The following is a 19,479-nucleotide window of genomic DNA, read 5'->3' on the forward strand; positions in this document are numbered from 1 at the left end:
TATTTCATTTAGTTCTTCTCTGATCTTCATTATTTCCCTTCTGCTGGGTTTGGGCTTGGTTTGTTCTTGTTTCTCTAGTTCCTTGAGGTGTGAGCTTAGATTGTCTGTTTGTGCTCTTTAAGACTTTTATATGTAGGTATTTAGGGCTATGAACTTTCCCCTTAGCTCTGTCTTTGTTGTATCCCAGAGGTTTTGCTAGGTTGTACCAGTATTGTTGTTTATTTCAAAGAATTTTTAAATTTTCATCTTGATTTCTCCTTTTTGACCCTATGATCATTCAGGAGTTGGATATTTAATTTCCATGTATTTGTATGGTTTTGAAGGTTCCTTTTGGAGATGATTTCCAGTTTTATTCCACAGTGGTCTAAGAGAGTACTTGATATAATTTCAATTTTCTTAAATTTATTGAGTCTCATTTTATGGCCTATCACATGGCCTATCTTGGAGAAAGTTTCATGTGCTGTTGAATAGAATGTATACTCTGTGGTTGTTGGATGGAATGTTTGTATATATAATGTTAAGTCCATTTTTTCCAGAGTATAGTTTAAATCCATTGTTTCTTTGTTGATGTTCTGTCTTGATGACCTGTCTAGTGCTGTCAGCAGAGTATTGAAGTCCCTCCACTATTATTGTGCTGCTGTATAGACCTCATTTCTTAGGTCTATTAGTTACTGTTTTATAAATTTGGGAGCTCCAATGTTAGGTGCATATATGCTTAGAATTGTGATAGTTTCCTGTTGGACAAGGACTTTTATCATTATATATTATCCCTCTTTGTCTCTTTTAACTGCTGTTGGTTTAAAGTTTATTTTGTCTGAATATAAGAATAGCTCCCCCTACTCACTTTTTGTGTCCATCGCATGAAATGCCTTTTCCCACACCTTTACCTTAAGTTTATGTGAATCTTTATGTGAGGATTGTTCACATTTTCCTGAGTACTACATAAGTAATTTTGAGTTGTATCATGGATATTTTTAATGTTACATTGTGGAAACTCTGTGCTGTCTAATCTTCTGGAGAAAGTTGACATTTTTAAGTAGGCAATCAACCTAGTTATAGTAGGAATATGAATTCTGTTCTAACGTTTGTTTTCAGGTATTCAAATCTCAGTTCAGTTCACAAAGGCTTTTTTACTCTGTGATGAGTCTGTCCTGCTCAACAGCAGCTTAGGGATTAGGCTGAGAATTATACAGAATTATACACAGAGTTAATGCATACCCTTTTGTCTTTTGTCAGGTATTTTCCTATTGTCTCTTGCAAACCCAGGCCACATTTCTTGGTTGTTTCAGTCATAAACACAAAGTTCTATTGGAGATTTTTCTGTCAAAGCTGCCATTACCGTCTTGCTTCTCTGCAACTAGGGTCCACCCTCAGGGCACAGCTCTATGGGTACATAAGTTAAAAAAAAAAAGAAAAAAGGAAAAAGAAAAAGAGGAAACGTCCTTATGTGGATAACATCTCCAAGTTCTGATTTCCTTTCACAATTTGCCTCCTTTTATTTACTTTTAAGGTTTCTTACACAGTTTTAAAAATATATTTTCATAAATTTTAGTTGTAATCAGTAGGAGGGATGGGCTGTAGTAGTCTTATGCCACATGCCAAAACCAGAAGAGCTAATTTTAATTCTCAGCATATACATAATAGCCAATTAGAATCAGTCTGTCAAAGGTTTCACATGATACCTAATACCTTTTGCCCTGTATCCTCTTTCATTTAGCTAGGTAATGACTCAGCTATAGAGGGTATGCCAAATACAATGTAGCCACTATACTTGGGGATACCTCATGGATACAGAAGAAGATGCTATGGTCTCTGGTTGGAAATTATTTTTGATGAGCCAGACAAACATTTGAAGAGTCTTTCTGGGCAGTGTCTGGCAGGAACAGGTATAGCCTAATGGTACATAGAATAATAGACTGCTAATGCTGTAACACAATCTAGAATCAAAAATAAGAGCTCATAATTGTGAAGGCTTTAGCTCTTAGATCTTAGTTATGAGATCTTGGGAAAATATTTAAACCTGCTGGATTTCAGTTTGCTATTTTGTGACCATGGGTACAAAATGTTCCTACTTTCTTTTGGTGAAACATATTTAAGTGACAGTTCTTGGCACACATTGTATAGGCAAAATAGCTTTTCATGATGTTCATAGAAAGCAAGTGAAACTGAAGACAAAAACCCTGGAAAAGTCAGAGAGTCTACAGTTCATATGTAAGTCATGCAACAAGGAAAGAATGTACCACTTGTTCATTTGCAGGATTCTAATGAGTTGAATGGTAAGTGACACTTGTTTTGAGGTAGTCTCTCTGTATGCACATTTACACTTTTTTAAGGACATATAACTGAGATAGGTAGTCAGTACATGTAGACTGCTTACTTAAATATTAAAAAATTTTCCCTGGAGGAAAACAGAATGCATAAAGTAGGAAAAAGAAGATTCTGTCACTCAATAGGCTAAAGGGATGAGATAAAAGGACCTGAATGTTTCCATCAAAATGAAGGCCTCTCTGCATTAGATTAGAGTTTTAACTCAGAAATTGCATGACTCCCAGCATTTACATTTTAATATTTGCTGTTAATAAAGAGTACTTTACTAAATAAAAATAAATTTTTTTATCCTCTGAAAATTATTTACCATTTTGTATTTTTTGCCTATTCAAAATATAGTTCTACACAGAAAAAGAATAGAAAATATAAAGCTTTTGCACAGCAAAAGAAACAATCATTAGAATGAACCAGCAACCAACAGAATGGGAAAAAATGTTTGCAATCTACTCATCTGACAAAAGGCTAATATAAAGAATCTACAAAGAACTAAAACAAATTTACAAGAAAAAAACAACCCCGTCAAAAAGTGGGTGAAGGATATGAACAGACACTTTTCAAAAGAAGATATTTATGAAGCAAACAAACATGAAAAAATGCTCATCATCATTGGTCATTAGAGAAAAGCAAATCAAAACCACATTGAAATACCATCTCATTCCTGTTAGAATGGTATTAAAAAATATGGAGACAATAGATGCTGGAGCGGATGTGGAGAAATAGGAACACTTTTACAATGTTGGTGGGAGTGTAAATTAGTTCAACCATTGTGGAAGACGGTGTGGTGATTCCTCAAGGACCAAGAAATAGAAATACCATTTGATCCAGAAATCCCATTACTGAGTATATACCCAAAGGAGTATAGATCATTCTATTATAAAGACACATGCATACATATGTTCATCGTGGCACTGTTTACAATAGCAAAGACTTGGAACCAACCCAAATGCCCATCAATGATAGACTGGATAAAGAAAATGTGGCACATATACACCATGTAATACTATGCAACCATAAAAAGGATGAGTTTGTGTCCTTTGTAGGGATATGGATGAATCTGGAAACCATCATTCTCAGCAAAGTGACACAAGAACAGAAAATAAAACACTGCATGTTCTCACTCATAAGTGGGTGTTGAACAAGGAGAACACATGGGCATGGAGGGGAACATCACACACTGGGGTCTTTTGTGGGCCGGGGGGATATGGGAGGGATAGCAGGGGGTGGGGAGATTGGGGAGGTATAACATTAGGAGAAATACCTAATGTAGGTGATGGGAGGATGGAGGCAGCAAACCACTATGGCATGTGTATACCTATGTAACAATCCTGCAAGATCTGCACATGTACTCCAGAACTTAAAGCATAATAAAAAAATCAAAATATAGTTATACATGAAATGACCCTTTTAATACAATTTTATAATATGTAAACTTTCAGCATTTTGCTATTCTCTTTAGGTCTGTACTTGCTCATCAGTCTTTTAACTTCTTTATTGCTTCTTTTGTAGGTTAGAACTTTTTTAGGTCACAATGTAGAATTGAGGGAGATTTGGAGAAAGGGCAGAGATTAGGGCACAAGAGTGTCAGAAAAGAAAAGAGAGAGAATAAATGAAATTTCAGTCATGTGGCGACCTATACATTGATGATTATGTCATCTGGAGAGAAGGAAAGTGTTCAGGGTTTTTGAACATTTTAAAAAAAGCCCTCAACAAGAATTCACTTTATTTTTAAGTGAGATAAATGTTAAGATCAAATATTTGACACTTGACCATCCTTAGTTTAGTGTCAAGTATTATAGCTAGCTGGATTCACAGATCAAAGCTATTGATTTTTAAATATAGCTTAAATTTCTCTGAATTGTAGGTATTTTTCACATGATGTACACTTAGGCAAACATTTGCTTATTTAACAACTGTGTGTTAAGGACATGTATTATGCTAACCACTGTGAAGTATTCAAAATATATTTTCCACATTTTTTTATACTCAGCAAATTTTCAATGCAATTGAAACTTTAGGATAAACTAAGATAATCCAAGTTTTTAGAGCTGAGATAAGGCAGTGAATATCAAATAAATGGTGTAGATAGTAGAGATTCCAAACAGGAGCTTCAGGGAGGATGAACGATTTGACCTAAGCCTAGAAGATTACATTGGATGTATAAAGTAAATGGAAGGTAAATAGATGAATGACATAGTCGGATAGAATGAGTGGTATGTGTTTAGTTAACAATGAGTGATCCATCTAGATAAAATACTAATTTTGTGTTGAGAGGTGAATATAAGATGTAGGTTATAGCTAGATTGTATAGTACTATAAGGTATTAAGCTAAGAAATTTTGAATTTATAGAGACTCTGTTAAAAATTTGTATTGATATAGTAAAATGTCATCTTATAATGTTTTGTGCAGGAGAGAATTAGAGGGAGAAGAAAACAAGAAAAGGAATATTATAACAGTCAATCAAAGTAACCTATAGATAAATTGATAGAAAATGTTGAATAGGATTTTGAGAATTATAAATGTAATCTAAAATAAACTAAAATGATTTATTGAAGGTTACACATATGAGTAAAAGAATGAATTCAAATATAGCAAAAAAGTAGAACTACAGTTTGATCCAGCAATTCCACTACTGGGCATCTACCCAGAGGAAAAGAAGTCATTATATGAAAATGACACTTGTACATGTATGTTTATAGCAGAACAATTAGCAATTGCAAAAATATGGAACCAGCCTAGATGCCCATCAGCCAGCAAGTAAAAAAAAAAATGTGATATATATATTTAGTTCTTTGTAGATTCTGGATCTTAGCCCTTTGTCAGATGGGTAGCTTGCAAAAATTTTTTTCCCATTCTGTTGGTTGCTCTAATGATTGTTTCTTTTGCTGTGCAGAAGCTTTATTTTTTCTATTCTTTTATTAATATATATGTATATACACATATATATGTACAGACACACATATATACACATATGTATATTTATACACACACATACACACACACACACAGTCACACACACACACATCATGGAATACTACTCAGCCATAAAAATGAATGAAATAATGGCACTGGCAGCAACCTGCATGGAGCTGGGGACCATTATTCTAAGTGAAATAACTCAGGAATGAAAACCTAAACATTTTATGTTCTCACTTTTAGGTGAGTGCTAACTTATGAGGACACAAAGGAACAGAATGAGATAATAAACTTTAGGGACTTGGAGGGAAGGGTGGGAAGTGGATGAGAAATAAAAGACTACACTTTTGATATAGTGTTCACTGCTTGGGTGATGAGTGCACCAAAATCTTAGAAATCACTACTAGGGAACTTTTCCATGCAGCCAAAAAGTACGTGTTCACTAAATGTATTGAAATAAAAAAAGAAAATTAAAAGAAAATAAATTATAGAGAAATTTTGATTAGGAATTACTTGATGGTGCCACAACAATTTATAGAAATAAGTAATTCAGAATGAGAGATGGTTTCAGTGGTAAGCAGAGGACCATATTGCATAACTGTTGAGTTTAAAGAGACAGCAAGATATTGGAATGTAAATCAGGCAGTTGGAAACATGTAAATGAAGGTCAGAGAAAGATTGAAAGTAGAGATATAAATTTAGTAGTAATTCGTATTATCTTTGTAGTTTCAAGACTGGATAACATTTCTTAGGAAATTAGTTTCAAAAGTTAAAGCCCTGAATACTGGAAAATCTTCACATTTAGGAGCTAAGGGTAAAGCCAACATTTACTAAGCCACTACATGTACATCTATCTTAAATTTACAAGAGTCAAGGAAGCCTCAGAAACAGTGCTGTCCAAGAGGTTTAGAGAATGTGCAGACACAGTCCCCTTGGTGCCAATGTCCAGCAAAGTTTCATGAAAAAGCTGGTAACAAAAAAGTTTAAAACAGAAGGGGTGGTTAAAGGTGTTTGTTGGCTGTTAGAAAGAGGTCAGTGACAATAGGTTTTAGAACAATGAATGGTTTTTGTCATCAAATAATAATAAGTAAGATGGCTACATAGGAACAGCTCTGGAATGCAGTTCCCAGTGAGAACAATGCAGAGGGTGAGTGAATGCTGCATTTCCAAACGAGTTATTACTGCCCATAGACCAGGAGATTCGCAGGCTAAAAAGCACCATGAGTTTCCACCATGGCTGTTTCAGCCAGCACAGTGGGTCTCTGTACAAAAACTCACAGAAATCTGCGTGGCCATTTCAACTGGCTCCTGGAATGCCTGGGAGACAGAACCACCCATTCAACTAACGAAAAGGGGGCTGAAACGGAGCTAGGTGATCTGGCTAGGTGGGCCCCACCCCCACAAAGACCAGCAATCTGAAATGCCCTGGATTGAGTTTCGCAGCAAGCGCAGATGGACCTGGGATGGTCCAGCTCTTTTGGGGGAAGGGCATCTGCCATTACCAAGGCAGTCTGCCACAACCAAGGCATCAACCATTAGTGAGGCAGTCCACCATTACTGAGGCATTTTGCGATTACCGAGGCAGTCCGCCATTACTGAGGCAACCTGCCATTACTGAGGCAGACCACCATTATCAAGGCACTTCTAACTATACCTCTATAAACAAAACCACAAGGAAGTTCACACAGTAGCTGGGCGGAGCCCGTGGCAGCTCAGCAATGCCTCTGCTGGCAGACTGTGACTAGGCTACCTCCTCGCTGGGCAGGGCAGCTCTGAAAAAAGGCAGCAGCATGTCAGGAACTTATAAATAAAGCCCCACCTTCCCGGCACCTGGGAAAGAAAGGAGATTATGAGTTCTGCTGCAGCAGACTTAAATGTACCTGCCCAGCAGCTCTGAACACAACAAAGAAGTTCACAGCTTGTCACCTGAGCTCCTCTAAGGGACAGACTATCTCCTAATGCAGCTCCCTGACCCCTGTATATTCCAAGAGTCTCCTCATAGAGGAGAGCTCAGGCTGACATCTGGTGGGTATTCTTCTGGGACAAAGATAACAGAAGAAGAAACTGGCAGCAACCCTTACTGTTCTGCAGCTGCTGCAGGTGATCCCCAGGGAAGCAGGGTCTAGAGTAGACCTCCAGCAGTCCTGCAGCAGAGGGGTCTGACTGTTAGAAGGAAAACTAAAAAACAGAAAGAAATAACTTCATCATCAACAAAAAGGAAATCTACTCAGAGACCCCATCCCAAAGTCACCAATTACAAAGATCACAGGTAGATAAATCCACAAAGATGGGAAGAAACCAGTACAAAAAGGATGAAAACACCCAAAATCAGAATGCCTGTCCTCCTCCAAGGGGTCACAACTCATCACCAGCAAAAGAACAAAGGGATGGAAAATGAGTCTAATGAATTGACAGAAACAGGCTTCAGAAGGTGGGTAATAACAACCTTCTCTGAGCTAAAGCAATATGTTTTAATGCAAAGAAACTAAGAACCTTGAAAAATGGCTTGATGAAATGCTAATGAGAATAAAGAGCTTAGAGAATATAAATGACTTCATGGAGGTGAAAAACACACATGAGAACTTCATGAAGCATACACAAGTTTCAATAGCCAAATTGACCAAGCAGAAGAAAGGATATCAGAGATTGAAGATCAACTCAATAAAATAAAACAAGAAGGCAAGATTAGAGAAAAAAGAGTGAAAAGAAATGAACAAAGCCTCCATGAAATATGGGATTATGTGAAAAGACCTAAACTACGTTTGATAGGTGTACCTGAATGTGACGAAGAGAGAATGAATCCAAGCTGGAAAACAATCTTCAGGATATTATCCAGGAAAACTTCCCCAAACTAGCAAGGCAGGCCAACATTCAAGTCCAGGAAATACAGAGAACACCACAAAGATATTCCTTAAGAAGAGCAACCCCAAGGCACATAATCATCAGATTCACCAGAGTTGAAATGAAGAAAAAAATGCTAAGGGCAACAAGAGAAAAAGTCGGATTACCCATAAAGGGAAGCCCATCAGACTCACAGTGGATCTCTCTGCAGAAACCCTACAAGCCCCAAGAGAGTGGAGGCCAATATTCAACAAACTTAAAGAAAAGAAATTTTAATGTAGAATTATATATCCAGACAAACTAAGCTTCATAAGTGAATGAGAAATAAAATCCTTTATGAACAAGCAATTGCTGAGAGATTCATCACCACCAGGCCTGCCTTACAAGAGCTCCTGAAAGAAGCACTAAACATAGAAAGGAACAACCAGTACCAGCCACTCCAAAAAACATACCAAATAGTAAAGAGCATCGACACAATGAAGAAACTGCATCAATTTATGGGCAAAACAACCAGCTAGTATCAAAATGGCAGAATCAAGTTCATACATAACAATATTAACCTTAAATGTAAATGGGCTAAATGCCCCAATCAAAAGACAGACTGGCAAACTGGATAAAAAGTCAAAACCCATAGGAGTGCTATATCCAGAAAACCCACCTCACATGCAAGGATACACATAGGTATGTGTATTTACCAAGCAAATGGAAGATTTACCAAGCAAATGGAGAGAAAAAAAAATCAGGAGGTGCAATCCTAGTCTCTGATAAAAAAAGACTTTAAACCAACAAAGATCAAAAGAGACAAAGATGGGCATTAAATAATGGTAAAAGGATCAATGCAACAAGAAGACCTAACAATCCTAAATATATATGCAGCAAATACAGGAGCACCCAGATACATAAAGCAAGTTCTTAACAACCTACAAAGAGACTTAGACTCCCACACAATAGTAGTGGGAGATGTTAAATTCCACTGTCAATATTAGACAGATCAACGAGAGAGAATCAACAAGGATATTCAGGACTTGAACACAGATCTGGACCAAGCAAACCTAATAGACATCTACAGAACTCTCCATCCCAAATCCCCAGAATATACATTCTTCTCAGCACCATATCACACCTACTCTAAAATTGACCATATAATTGGAAGTAAATCACTCCTCAGCAAATGCAAAAGAATGGTATCATAACAAACAGTCTCTCAGACCACCGTGCAATCAAAGTAGAACTCTGGATTAAGAAACTAACTCAGAACGGCACAAGTTCATGGAAACAGAACAACTGGCTCTTGAGTGTTGACTAGATAAACAATAAAGGCAGAAATAAAGATACTCTTCAAAACCAATGAGAACAAAGACACAACATACCAGAATCTCTGGGACACATTTAAAGCAGTGTCTAGAGGAAAATTTATAGCCATAAATGCCCACATGAGAAGCAAGGAAAGATCTAAAATCGACACCCTATCATCAAAATTGAAAGAGCTAGAGGAGCAAGATCAAAAAAACCTCAAAAGATAGCAGAAGACAAGAGATAACTAAGATCAGAGCAGAACTGAAGAAGATAGAGACACAAAAAAACCCTTCAAAAAAATCAATAAATCCAGAAGCTGGTTTTTTGAAAAGATCAACAAAATAGACAGACCACTGGCCATATTAATAAAAAAAGAAAAGAGAGAAGAATCAAATAGATGCAATAAAAAATGATAAAGGGGATATCACCATAGATTCCTCAGAAATACAAATTACTATCAGAGATTACTACAAACAACTCTATGCACACAATCTAGTAAACCTGGAAGAAATGGATAAATTCCTGGACACTTGCACCCTCCCAAACCTAAACAGGAAGAAGTCGAAATACTGAATAGACCAATAATGAGGGCTGAAGTTGAGGCATCAATTAATAGCCTACCAACCAAAAAAAGCCCAGGTCTAGACATGTTCACAGCTGAATTCTACCAGACATACAAAGAAGAGCTGGTACCACTCCTTCTGAAACTATTCCAAACAATCCAAGAAGAGGGAATACTTCCCAAATCATTTTATGAGACCGACATCATCCTGATACCAAAACCTGGCAGAGACTCAACAAAAAAAGAAAACTTCAGGCCAATATCCATGATAAACATAGACGTAAAAATCTTCAATAAAACACTGACAAAGTGATTGCAACAGCACATTAAAAAGCTTATCCATCACGATCAAGTAGTCTTCATCCTGGGGATGCAAGATTGGTTCAACATATGCAAGCCTATAAACATCATCCACTACATAAACAGAACCAAAGACAAAAAACACATGATTATCTCAATTGATGCAGAGAAGGCCTTTGACAAAATTCAACAGTTCTTTATGCTAAAAAATCTCAATAAACTAGGTATCAACAGAATGTATCTCAAAATAGTAACTATTTATGACAAACCCACAGCCAATATCATACTGAATGGGGAAAAACTGGAAGCATTCCCTTTGAAATCTGGCACTAGACAAGGGTGCCCTCTCTCCACTCCTATTCAATACAGTATTGGAAGTTCTAGCCAGAACAACCAGGCAAGAAAAAGAAATAAGGGTATTCAATTATTGAAAGGAAGAAGTCAAATTGTCTCTATTTGCAGATGACATGATTGTATATTTAGAAGACCCCATTGTCTCAGCCCAAAATCTCCTGAAACTGATAAGCAACTTCAGCAAAATCTTAGTTTGCAAAATCAATGTGCAGAATCACAAGCATTCCTATACACCAATAACAGACAAACAGAGAGCCAAATCAAGAGTGAACTCCCATTCACAATTGCTACAAAGAGAATAAAATACTTAGGAATACAACTAACAAGTGATGTGAAGGACCTCTTCAAGGAGAAGTACAAATCACTGCTCAAGGAAGTAAGAGAGGACACAAACAGATGGAAAAACATTCCATGCTTACGGTTAGGAAGAATCAATATTGTGAAAATGGCCATACTGCCCAAAGTTATTTATAGATTCAACGCTATCCCCATCAAGCTACCTATGACCCTCTTCACAGAACTGGAAAAAAACCACCTTAAATTTCATATGGAACCAAAAGAGAGCCTGCACAGCCAAGACAATTCTAAGCAAAAAGAACAAAGCTGGAGGCATCATGCTACCTGACTTCAAACTATATTACAAGGCTACAGAAATCAAAATAGCATGGTACTGGTACCAAAATAGAGACATAGACCAATGGAACAGAACAGAGGCCTCAGAGACAACATCACACATCTACAATAATCTGATCTTTGACAAACCTGAGAAAAAAAACAAGCAATGGGTAAAGGATTCCCTGTTTAATATATGATGTTGGGAAAACTGGCTAGCCATGTACAGAAAGCAGAAACTGGACCCGTTCCTGACACCTGATACTAAAATTAACTCCTGATGGATTAAAGACTTAAACATAAGGCCTAACATCATAAAATCCCTATAAGAAAACCTACGCAAAACCATTCAGGACATAGGCATAGGCAAGGACTGCAAGACTAAAACACCAAAAGCATTGACAACAAAAGCCAAAATAGACAAATGGGATCTAATTAAACTCCAGAGCTTCTGCACAGCAAAAGAAACAATCATTACAGTGAACTGGCAACCAACAAAAGGGGAAAAATTTTTTGTAATCTACCCATCTGACAAAGGGCTAATATCCAGAACCTACAAAGAACTAAAACAGATTTACAAGAAAAAAACTAACAAACCCATTCAAAAGTAAGTGAAGGAGATGAACAGACACTTTTCAAAAGAAGACATTTATGAGGCCAACAAACATATGAAAAACTGTTCATACGTTAGAGAAATACAAATCAAAACCACATTGAGATACCATCTCGCTAGTTAGAATGGCAATCATTAAAAAGTCTGGAGACAACAGATGCTGGAGAGGATGTGGAGAAATAGGAATACTTTTATACTGTTGGTGGGAATGTAACTTAGTTCAACCATTGTGGAGGACAGTATGGCGATTCCTCAAGGACCTAGAAATAGAAATTCCATTTGCCCCAGCAATCCCATTACTGGGTATATATCCAGAGGATTATAAATCATTCTATTATGAAGACACATGCATACATATGTTGATTGTGGCACTGTTTACAATAGCAAAGACCTAGAACCAACCCAAATGCCCATCGATGATAGACTAGACAGGGAAAATGTGGCACATATACACCATGGAATACTATGCATCCATAAAAAAGAATGAATTTGTGTCATTTGGAGGGACATGGATAAATCTGGAAATCATCATTCTCAGACACAGAACAGAAAACCAAACACCGCATGTTCTCACTCATAGGCAGGTGTTGATCAGTGAGAACACATGGACACAGGGAGGGGAACATCATACACTGGGGTCTGTTGTGGGGGAATAGGGGAGGGACACTGAGGGTAGGGAAGTTGGGGAGAGATAACATGGGGAGAAATGCCAAATATAGGTGATGGGGGGATGGAGGCAGCAAACCACATTGCTATGTATGTACCCATGCAATGATCCTGCATGTTTTGCACACGTACCCCAGAACCTAAAGTACAATTAAGAAAAAAAAAAAGAAATAATAAGTAATCTTTGAATGTCAATGTTTCTTTGGCAAAAAACGTCATGAAACACAATAGAATATTCATCTCTGGCCAGGTATTCTTCACTATCCTTTGCTTTGCATCTTATTCTTTGAAGTGGTAGATCAGTGTCAAAATGTGCCAACTCTGGAAGAACAATTTTTATTCATAGAATGAAGGAAAAACACAATTGATAAGATGATTGTTATTAGGAAATCATCTTTTACTTAAAAATTGACTTTTTTTTTAGACTGAAGTGCATCTAAGTTGAAACAATGACAAATTTCCTTTAAGAATCTAGATTTTAAAAAACAACAAAAAATTAAGACTATAGAAGGACTCAGCCAAGTTAATTTTAAAAGCAGATGCAGAACATTGTTGTTTTTGTATGTCAAACATTGCCATTGTCTGTGCTTTATTTTCACAACCCTCAACTATTATCTTCACCAAGTAAAAGCGTTGTCTCTGTGCTACTCCAACAGGCACCACAATTCACTTGGTGCCAAGTACCAAACTCACATTGTGTGTAGAGTGCCATTTGGGATATTAGGGTACTAGCCACTTGGGTTATATTTTCAAAGTGTTCCCATTGGCACCAGAACGCCATCTGGAATGCTCATATCCTACAGCAGGAGAGAGGAAAACAAGTCTAGAAATGAAAAAAGACAGTAGAGGAATCGTGGGACCAATAGATGCCTGTATAGGGCAGATTCAGATAGTCCAACCCGTATTTACAGAATCAAAATTCTAGAATCATGTATTTTGAAAACCAGAACCTCCAGGCTACATTCACACATTAAAAATGTATAAGAAGTGTTTAAACAAAAAAATAAAAAGTAATACAGTTTTAGTGTGTGTGTGTGTGGGTTCCTGTGTTTGACTCTATTTCTCTCTCTCTCATGTCAATTTTCATAAAGAAACTACTTTTCCCATCTTGTGTCTTATGAAAGGATTGAATCAACAGTACCACATTTGAGGTGTCTTCTATCTTTCCTGATATTTCTTGCTGCTTGTTTTAAGAAGCTGAGAAAGCATGGGTAGATTCAATATCAGAACAGAGTTTCATCCTATTGGTTATGTTCAGCACCTTTTGGAATGCTAGTATTCTGGAGCAAGGAGAAAAGAGATGCCTAGAAATCACACAGACTAGAAAAAAATCCGTGAAATCAAGAGAAAATGCATGGAGAGACATTGCAGAAGTCAATGGAAGAGAGCATTTTAAGGAAGGATACATGGAAAGGTGCTAGAGAGACTTTTTAAAGAATATTTCAAATCTAACTGGTTTTTATATGTTTCTTCGTTACATAAACTGAAATAGCATTTTAAAAAATTGTGGCTAAGCTTTTAAATTTTTTCACTACTTCATCAGTCTCTGTTCACTAGAGTGAATCATATTGTGATACTTTTAAAGGGAAAATTTTAGCAATTTTATTTTAGCTTGTGATCTCACAGGAGGAAAGTAACTCTCAGAGCAAAGCTTCATAGATTTAATAAAAGATAAACAATTCTTTTCATCAAAATTAATATTAAATATAACAGAACTCTAGGCATAATAATTCATTTTAATATTAATATAAAGTCAAGCACAATTTTAGTCTGTTTTGGTATGTGAACATACTAAAGGATCAACAAATAAATAACACTTCGCTAAAACTTGAATTTAGCAAAGAAACTATGTTGAGAATTTACAGATGGATTTCTATGTCATTTATATTAGAAAGCTGTTTTAAGCAGAAGAAACAAAATGGCCATTTAAAAGAAGCTGTGGAAAATGCAGTGCATAACTTTACTGTGATGATTTTTGGAAGATGAAAAATATCCTAGTCATTAGTTATTCACATGAAAAGTAAGCTGACATTCTTGTATCTAACAAAGGCTTTCCTGAGCTACTACTATGTAATTGGTCCTATTCTATACACGTTGGGTTATAGCAGTGGCACAGGGAAGGGAAAAAAATTAAGTAGAAAAGAAAGATCGAAAGTGGGAACAAAAGGAGTGTTGTTGCAGTTTTACATATGGGAGTCAGATAGGACTTCATTGAAAAGGTGACAGTAAAATACAAGCATTCAGGACATGTGAGGTTGAACCATGGAGAATATTGATCCATGAGATTGGGAAGAGCATTCTAGGTAAATGGAGTAGCAGATACAAAGGTTTTGAGGCAGCAACATGCCTGCCATATTCAAGAAACATCAAGGAAGGCACTGAGGTTGGCATGGAGTGGGTAAGAGAGTCTGTGGTAGGAGATGAGGTTAAGAGATCAAGAGGACAGATTGATAGGGTCCCACAGGTCATTAACAAGTACCTCGGCTTTCGTTGCAAGTGATATGAGACTCCTTCCCCAAAGGGATATGAAGAGGAGAATGACAGGATCTGACTTTTATTCTCAAAAGAACATTCTGGCTGCCAGTTTAGAAAGAGATTATAAAGAAGGGCAGAAGCAGGGACAACTGTTAAGAAACTACAGTGGTCCAACGGACCCCAGTGTGTAGCGCTCCCATGACAGATACAGGTGAGGGGACGGAAGGCAGCAAAGCACACTGCCATGTGTGTACCTATGCAACAATCTTGCATGTTCATCACATGTACCCCAAAACCTAAAATGCAATAAAAAAATGAAAAAAAAAATTATATCAATTACTTCATTATAAAAAATATGTTGAAGGTATATTCCACATTAATTCCTGTGTAAGATGCTGGTGATAACAAGTTGAATAAAATACGATCCCTTACTTTGAGGAAATAAAAAAAAAAAAAAGAAAAGAAACTACAGTGGTAATTTAAGTAAGAGATACTGGTGACTTGCACCAAAAGTGGCAGCAGTGAAGGAGAAAGTTGGTGTGATTCTGAACTTATTTTGAAAGCAGAATGACAGAATTTGCTGGTAAAATCGAAATAGCTTGTGGGGAAGGAGAGGAGTCAAAACAACTCTAGGATTTTAATCTGACTTAACTAGAGAATGAAGGTGCTATTTATTGAGATGAAAAAGATGGCAAATGATGCAGGTTTAGAGGGGCAGTCATGAGAAGTTTGATTGGTGCATATTGAGTCTAAGATGCGTATTATACAAGAAGTTTGGTGCATACTGAGTCTAAGATGCCAATTATACAAGAAGTTTGATTGGTGCATACTGAGTCTAAGATGCCAATTATACTTATACTAGAATTGTTGATAGTCAATTGTACATACAACTCTGGATTTCAGATGAGATTTCCAAGCTGGAGTTGTAGATTTGGAAAAGAAAAACAAGTAAGTAATGTTTAAAGCCATGAGGCTAGAGGTAGAAAAAAAGAGGTCTAGGACTAAATTTTAGGGCACTAAAATCTTTCAATGTTAAGAGATTCGGGAGAAGAGAGAAATTAGCAAGTAAACTGAGAAGTCAGACTGAAACAAGTATTGCTACATCATTAATAACTCTTTTTTGAGAGCATTGGTAATGTACAGGTTCTCACGGCCCTAACTGGTTTTTCACTTTTTTCAGGGTCATTTGGTAGTCTTCTATTTACTTATAACTTAATCTCACTCTTAAACTCCTGCTCTTTCCCATTCACTTCTTCTACCCCTGCTTCATGCTTGCATCACATTCATTTGGAATATCTTCACTGGTACTGTAACTTCATCGAGTGTAAAATACATTTTTGAAAACTGTCAAAAGTAATTTGATGATTCATCTGCTGAATGACCTGGGTGACCAGGTTGGTTAATATTGTTTTTGATCAAAAATTAGGTGTGACCATTGAGTAATATCACCAAGTTTACTGTGTGGTTTATATGCCCAGTCTAAAAGCAATTTCATCAGACATGCTCTAAAATCTTTTGAGCAACGATAACATTACTGGAATTAATACATAATTTCTAAGGGGACTATGTTAAAGGCTAATTTTCATATATTATATATACATATAAGTTCTGTTAACTTGATTAACAATATTTCTTAATATTCTATTGTTTTATCATATATGTTTATATAGTTAAAGTCAATCAAGATGCATGTAGCCATAAATAATGTCTAATTGAATCTTCATTTTACAATGTAAGAGTTTCTTTAAAAGCTGCAATTTTCGTTTAAGATGCTTATCTAATAAAAAAAATGGAAAGTAATTGTTTTAATGAGTAAAAGATTTGCAAGAAAATGTTAAAATATTTGCCCAGATATTACAAAAATTACTGATAGTGGCACCAGAGGTTTACAAACACACATTCTTGGATGTCTGACTAATAATGAATTTGCAATGAATGTATCCTCGTCAAATTATGCCAATTATTTGTTCACCAAACAAATATTTATTGTATTAATATGTCATGGATGCATGTCATGTGGAGAAGAGTTTGTTCTTTTAGATCTTTCCAAATGCATCCTGGGAGATTCATATGCATAAGGAAGAGAGCAAAAATTGTGTTTCTGGCTTTCTCCACATCCAATACAGTCTCCTGGGGAATTATACCACGTGGCGAGCCAGTTTTGTTTAGACTCAAGGAAGACCGAAATAGCTGGTGAGGTTTAGTGTTTTTTTCTATGTTTGCTGCGCCCTGACTCGGGGCATTAGTCACCATTTGACACAGAAAGCTTCTTCTCTTTCTTAATGGTATTGCCCAATTAACCATCTTTGCCTCTGACTTGCCCCAACCTTAAGTAGCATGTAATACAGAGTGGAACTTTTAGTTTTCCTTGGAGGCTAACTACAGATTTTGTTCTAGGTTCTGGGATGGGGAAACAGTAACAAAGATGGGGTTACCATTCTCAAAATATTATCATTTTTTAAGGAGAAGGAAATATGCATAAGGAATTACATCAGAATATGATAACTGTGTGATGCTATAAACCCAATGTACAATGGGAGTTTGGGGGGAACTCTAAGACTTCTTGGTTTCACAGAAAAAGGTACTGGCATCATGCAGAGATGGAGCAAATGCCACCATGTCCAGCATGATGAGATAGTTGGAAATTCCTGGGCTGTAGCTTTTTTTCTTTTACCCTTCAATCCTCCAGCTAATCCTGCTTTTTCAGAGCCTTTTCTCTAGTTTTTTTTCCCTGACATTTTGAATAAAGTTTAATGTTCATTCTAGGACTTTCCTTGTGAAGTATTTTAGAGCCTTTATCCAAAGGATCACGATCATCCCAAGGCAAATATTGTATTGGCTCATTGTTCCTTACTTAAACTTGGCCCAGATACCCATTCTTCTTGCTAATGTTGACACTAACTGCCCAAAGGAGGTAAGTGATTTCTGAATGTCGGCTTACATGTTTCTTATTATACATAATAAACTTACAATGTTTTTCATGTGTTTCACTAGTATGGTCAGCTTCACATCCTTGTAGGAAATGACTAATTGCACCTTAGGCTTCTTGTCTAGAAACTTCTCACCTGCTAAAAGAATAGAATTTTAGTGAGTTCAGTTGGAAAAAGGTCAGCACAGGAGCAACCGAACATTTAAAACATAAATAGGGCCAATAAATCGTAAGTAGAAGAAACGTTCTTCAGATAATGTTGAAGAATCTCAATGCTTTTCAGGGGGCAGAGTTGATTAGATAGAGAAGGGATTTGTGTCTAAATGAGCTAACTCTTTCCCTAATATTTCATATTTTTTTTGATTGATACCACTATTTTCTCAACAACTGAAGCTTAAAACCTAAGTGTCATTTTTGGCTCTAATTTTCTCCTTAGCATTCATTATAATGAGTTTAAAGTATTAGTGGTCATAGATATTAAAAGTGTGGCCTTTAGAAATCAGTGACCCTAAGTTTCAAGGCCTAGCACTACTATTCATGACTGTGTCATCATGACCAAATTAATCAACTTTATATAAAATGGAAATAAAAATAGTTACTTTTTGAGATGGGTGGTTGAGATGATTAACTGATAAAATTTAAAAGTTTTCACATAATAAGTGCTCAATAAATGCTTATAATTACTAATAGTTATTTTCTACATATTTGCATTAATCTCTTTTTTTTTTCATCCCATAGCACCTAATTCAAATTCATATAAACCTTTTGCCTGAGCTACTAGGACATTCTCTCACTCCCCTTACCTCCTGCACAGAATCCAAATCTATTTGTATATCATTACCAATGTAAGTTTCAGACAGCAACTTTTATACAATGATTTTTTGATCAAAATACCTTTCATGGATTTCCATATAAAAAAAGGTCTAAATTTCTCAGCCTTGTATTGTAACTTCTTAGTTCTCACTTTTATTCTATACTTTCATTCATGTTTAGTTCTACATAGAGGCTGTACTATTTCTTTCTAGTAGTTTCTCATATTATTCCTTTCAATTAAAATGATCTTGTTGACCATTTTTGTCTATTGAACTTCTACCTTTCTTCAAGGCTTAATTAAAATGCAAAACAATTTGTGTGGTCATCTCTCCCTGCACTCTCCTTGCACAGCCCTTATCACGGAATATTGACATTGCAATTATTATACGTGTCTCAATTTGTTTAGGGGATTATAACTTATATCAGTGCTTATTTTTTACCCCTATATCCCCTAGGTGTGTAAGTTAATGCTTACTCCACAATGTGTACATTAAACATTTATCTAATAACAAAAATAACCTTAATTTTTCTTTTAAGTTGTATCACATCATTAAAATGAGAATTTTAGTTTTTTTAAATTAAAAATTTATTGCTTACCACCCAAAGATTAAACATAATTGATAGTTTTACTAATATTTCCCTTAAAATCTCTGGTTGTGTGTTGTCTGGGGGGAATTTAGAGAGCAATTTATTAATAATGAAGAGTTTGTCAATGGTTATCATAGTCAATCCTAACCTTCTAATGTACTCTGTTTGAAAATTATACCTGAGCAGTG

General features: G+C 36.1%; 1 protein-coding gene across 1 annotated transcript in view; it reads right to left on the reverse strand.

Annotated features, from left to right (window-relative positions):
• Positions 1-19,479, reverse strand: part of PIK3C2G (phosphatidylinositol-4-phosphate 3-kinase catalytic subunit type 2 gamma) — a 381,818-nt gene that overhangs the window by 25,535 nt on the left and 336,804 nt on the right. Inside the window, exon 31 of the mRNA XM_074403237.1 lies at positions 17,932-18,026. Within this exon, the coding sequence (XP_074259338.1) occupies positions 17,932-18,026 (95 nt within the window). The remainder of the gene's footprint in view (positions 1-17,931; positions 18,027-19,479) is intronic.

The sequence above is a fragment of the Saimiri boliviensis genome, chromosome 7 (genome assembly GCF_048565385.1).
Source record: "Saimiri boliviensis isolate mSaiBol1 chromosome 7, mSaiBol1.pri, whole genome shotgun sequence".
Lineage (NCBI taxonomy): Eukaryota > Metazoa > Chordata > Mammalia > Primates > Cebidae > Saimiri > Saimiri boliviensis.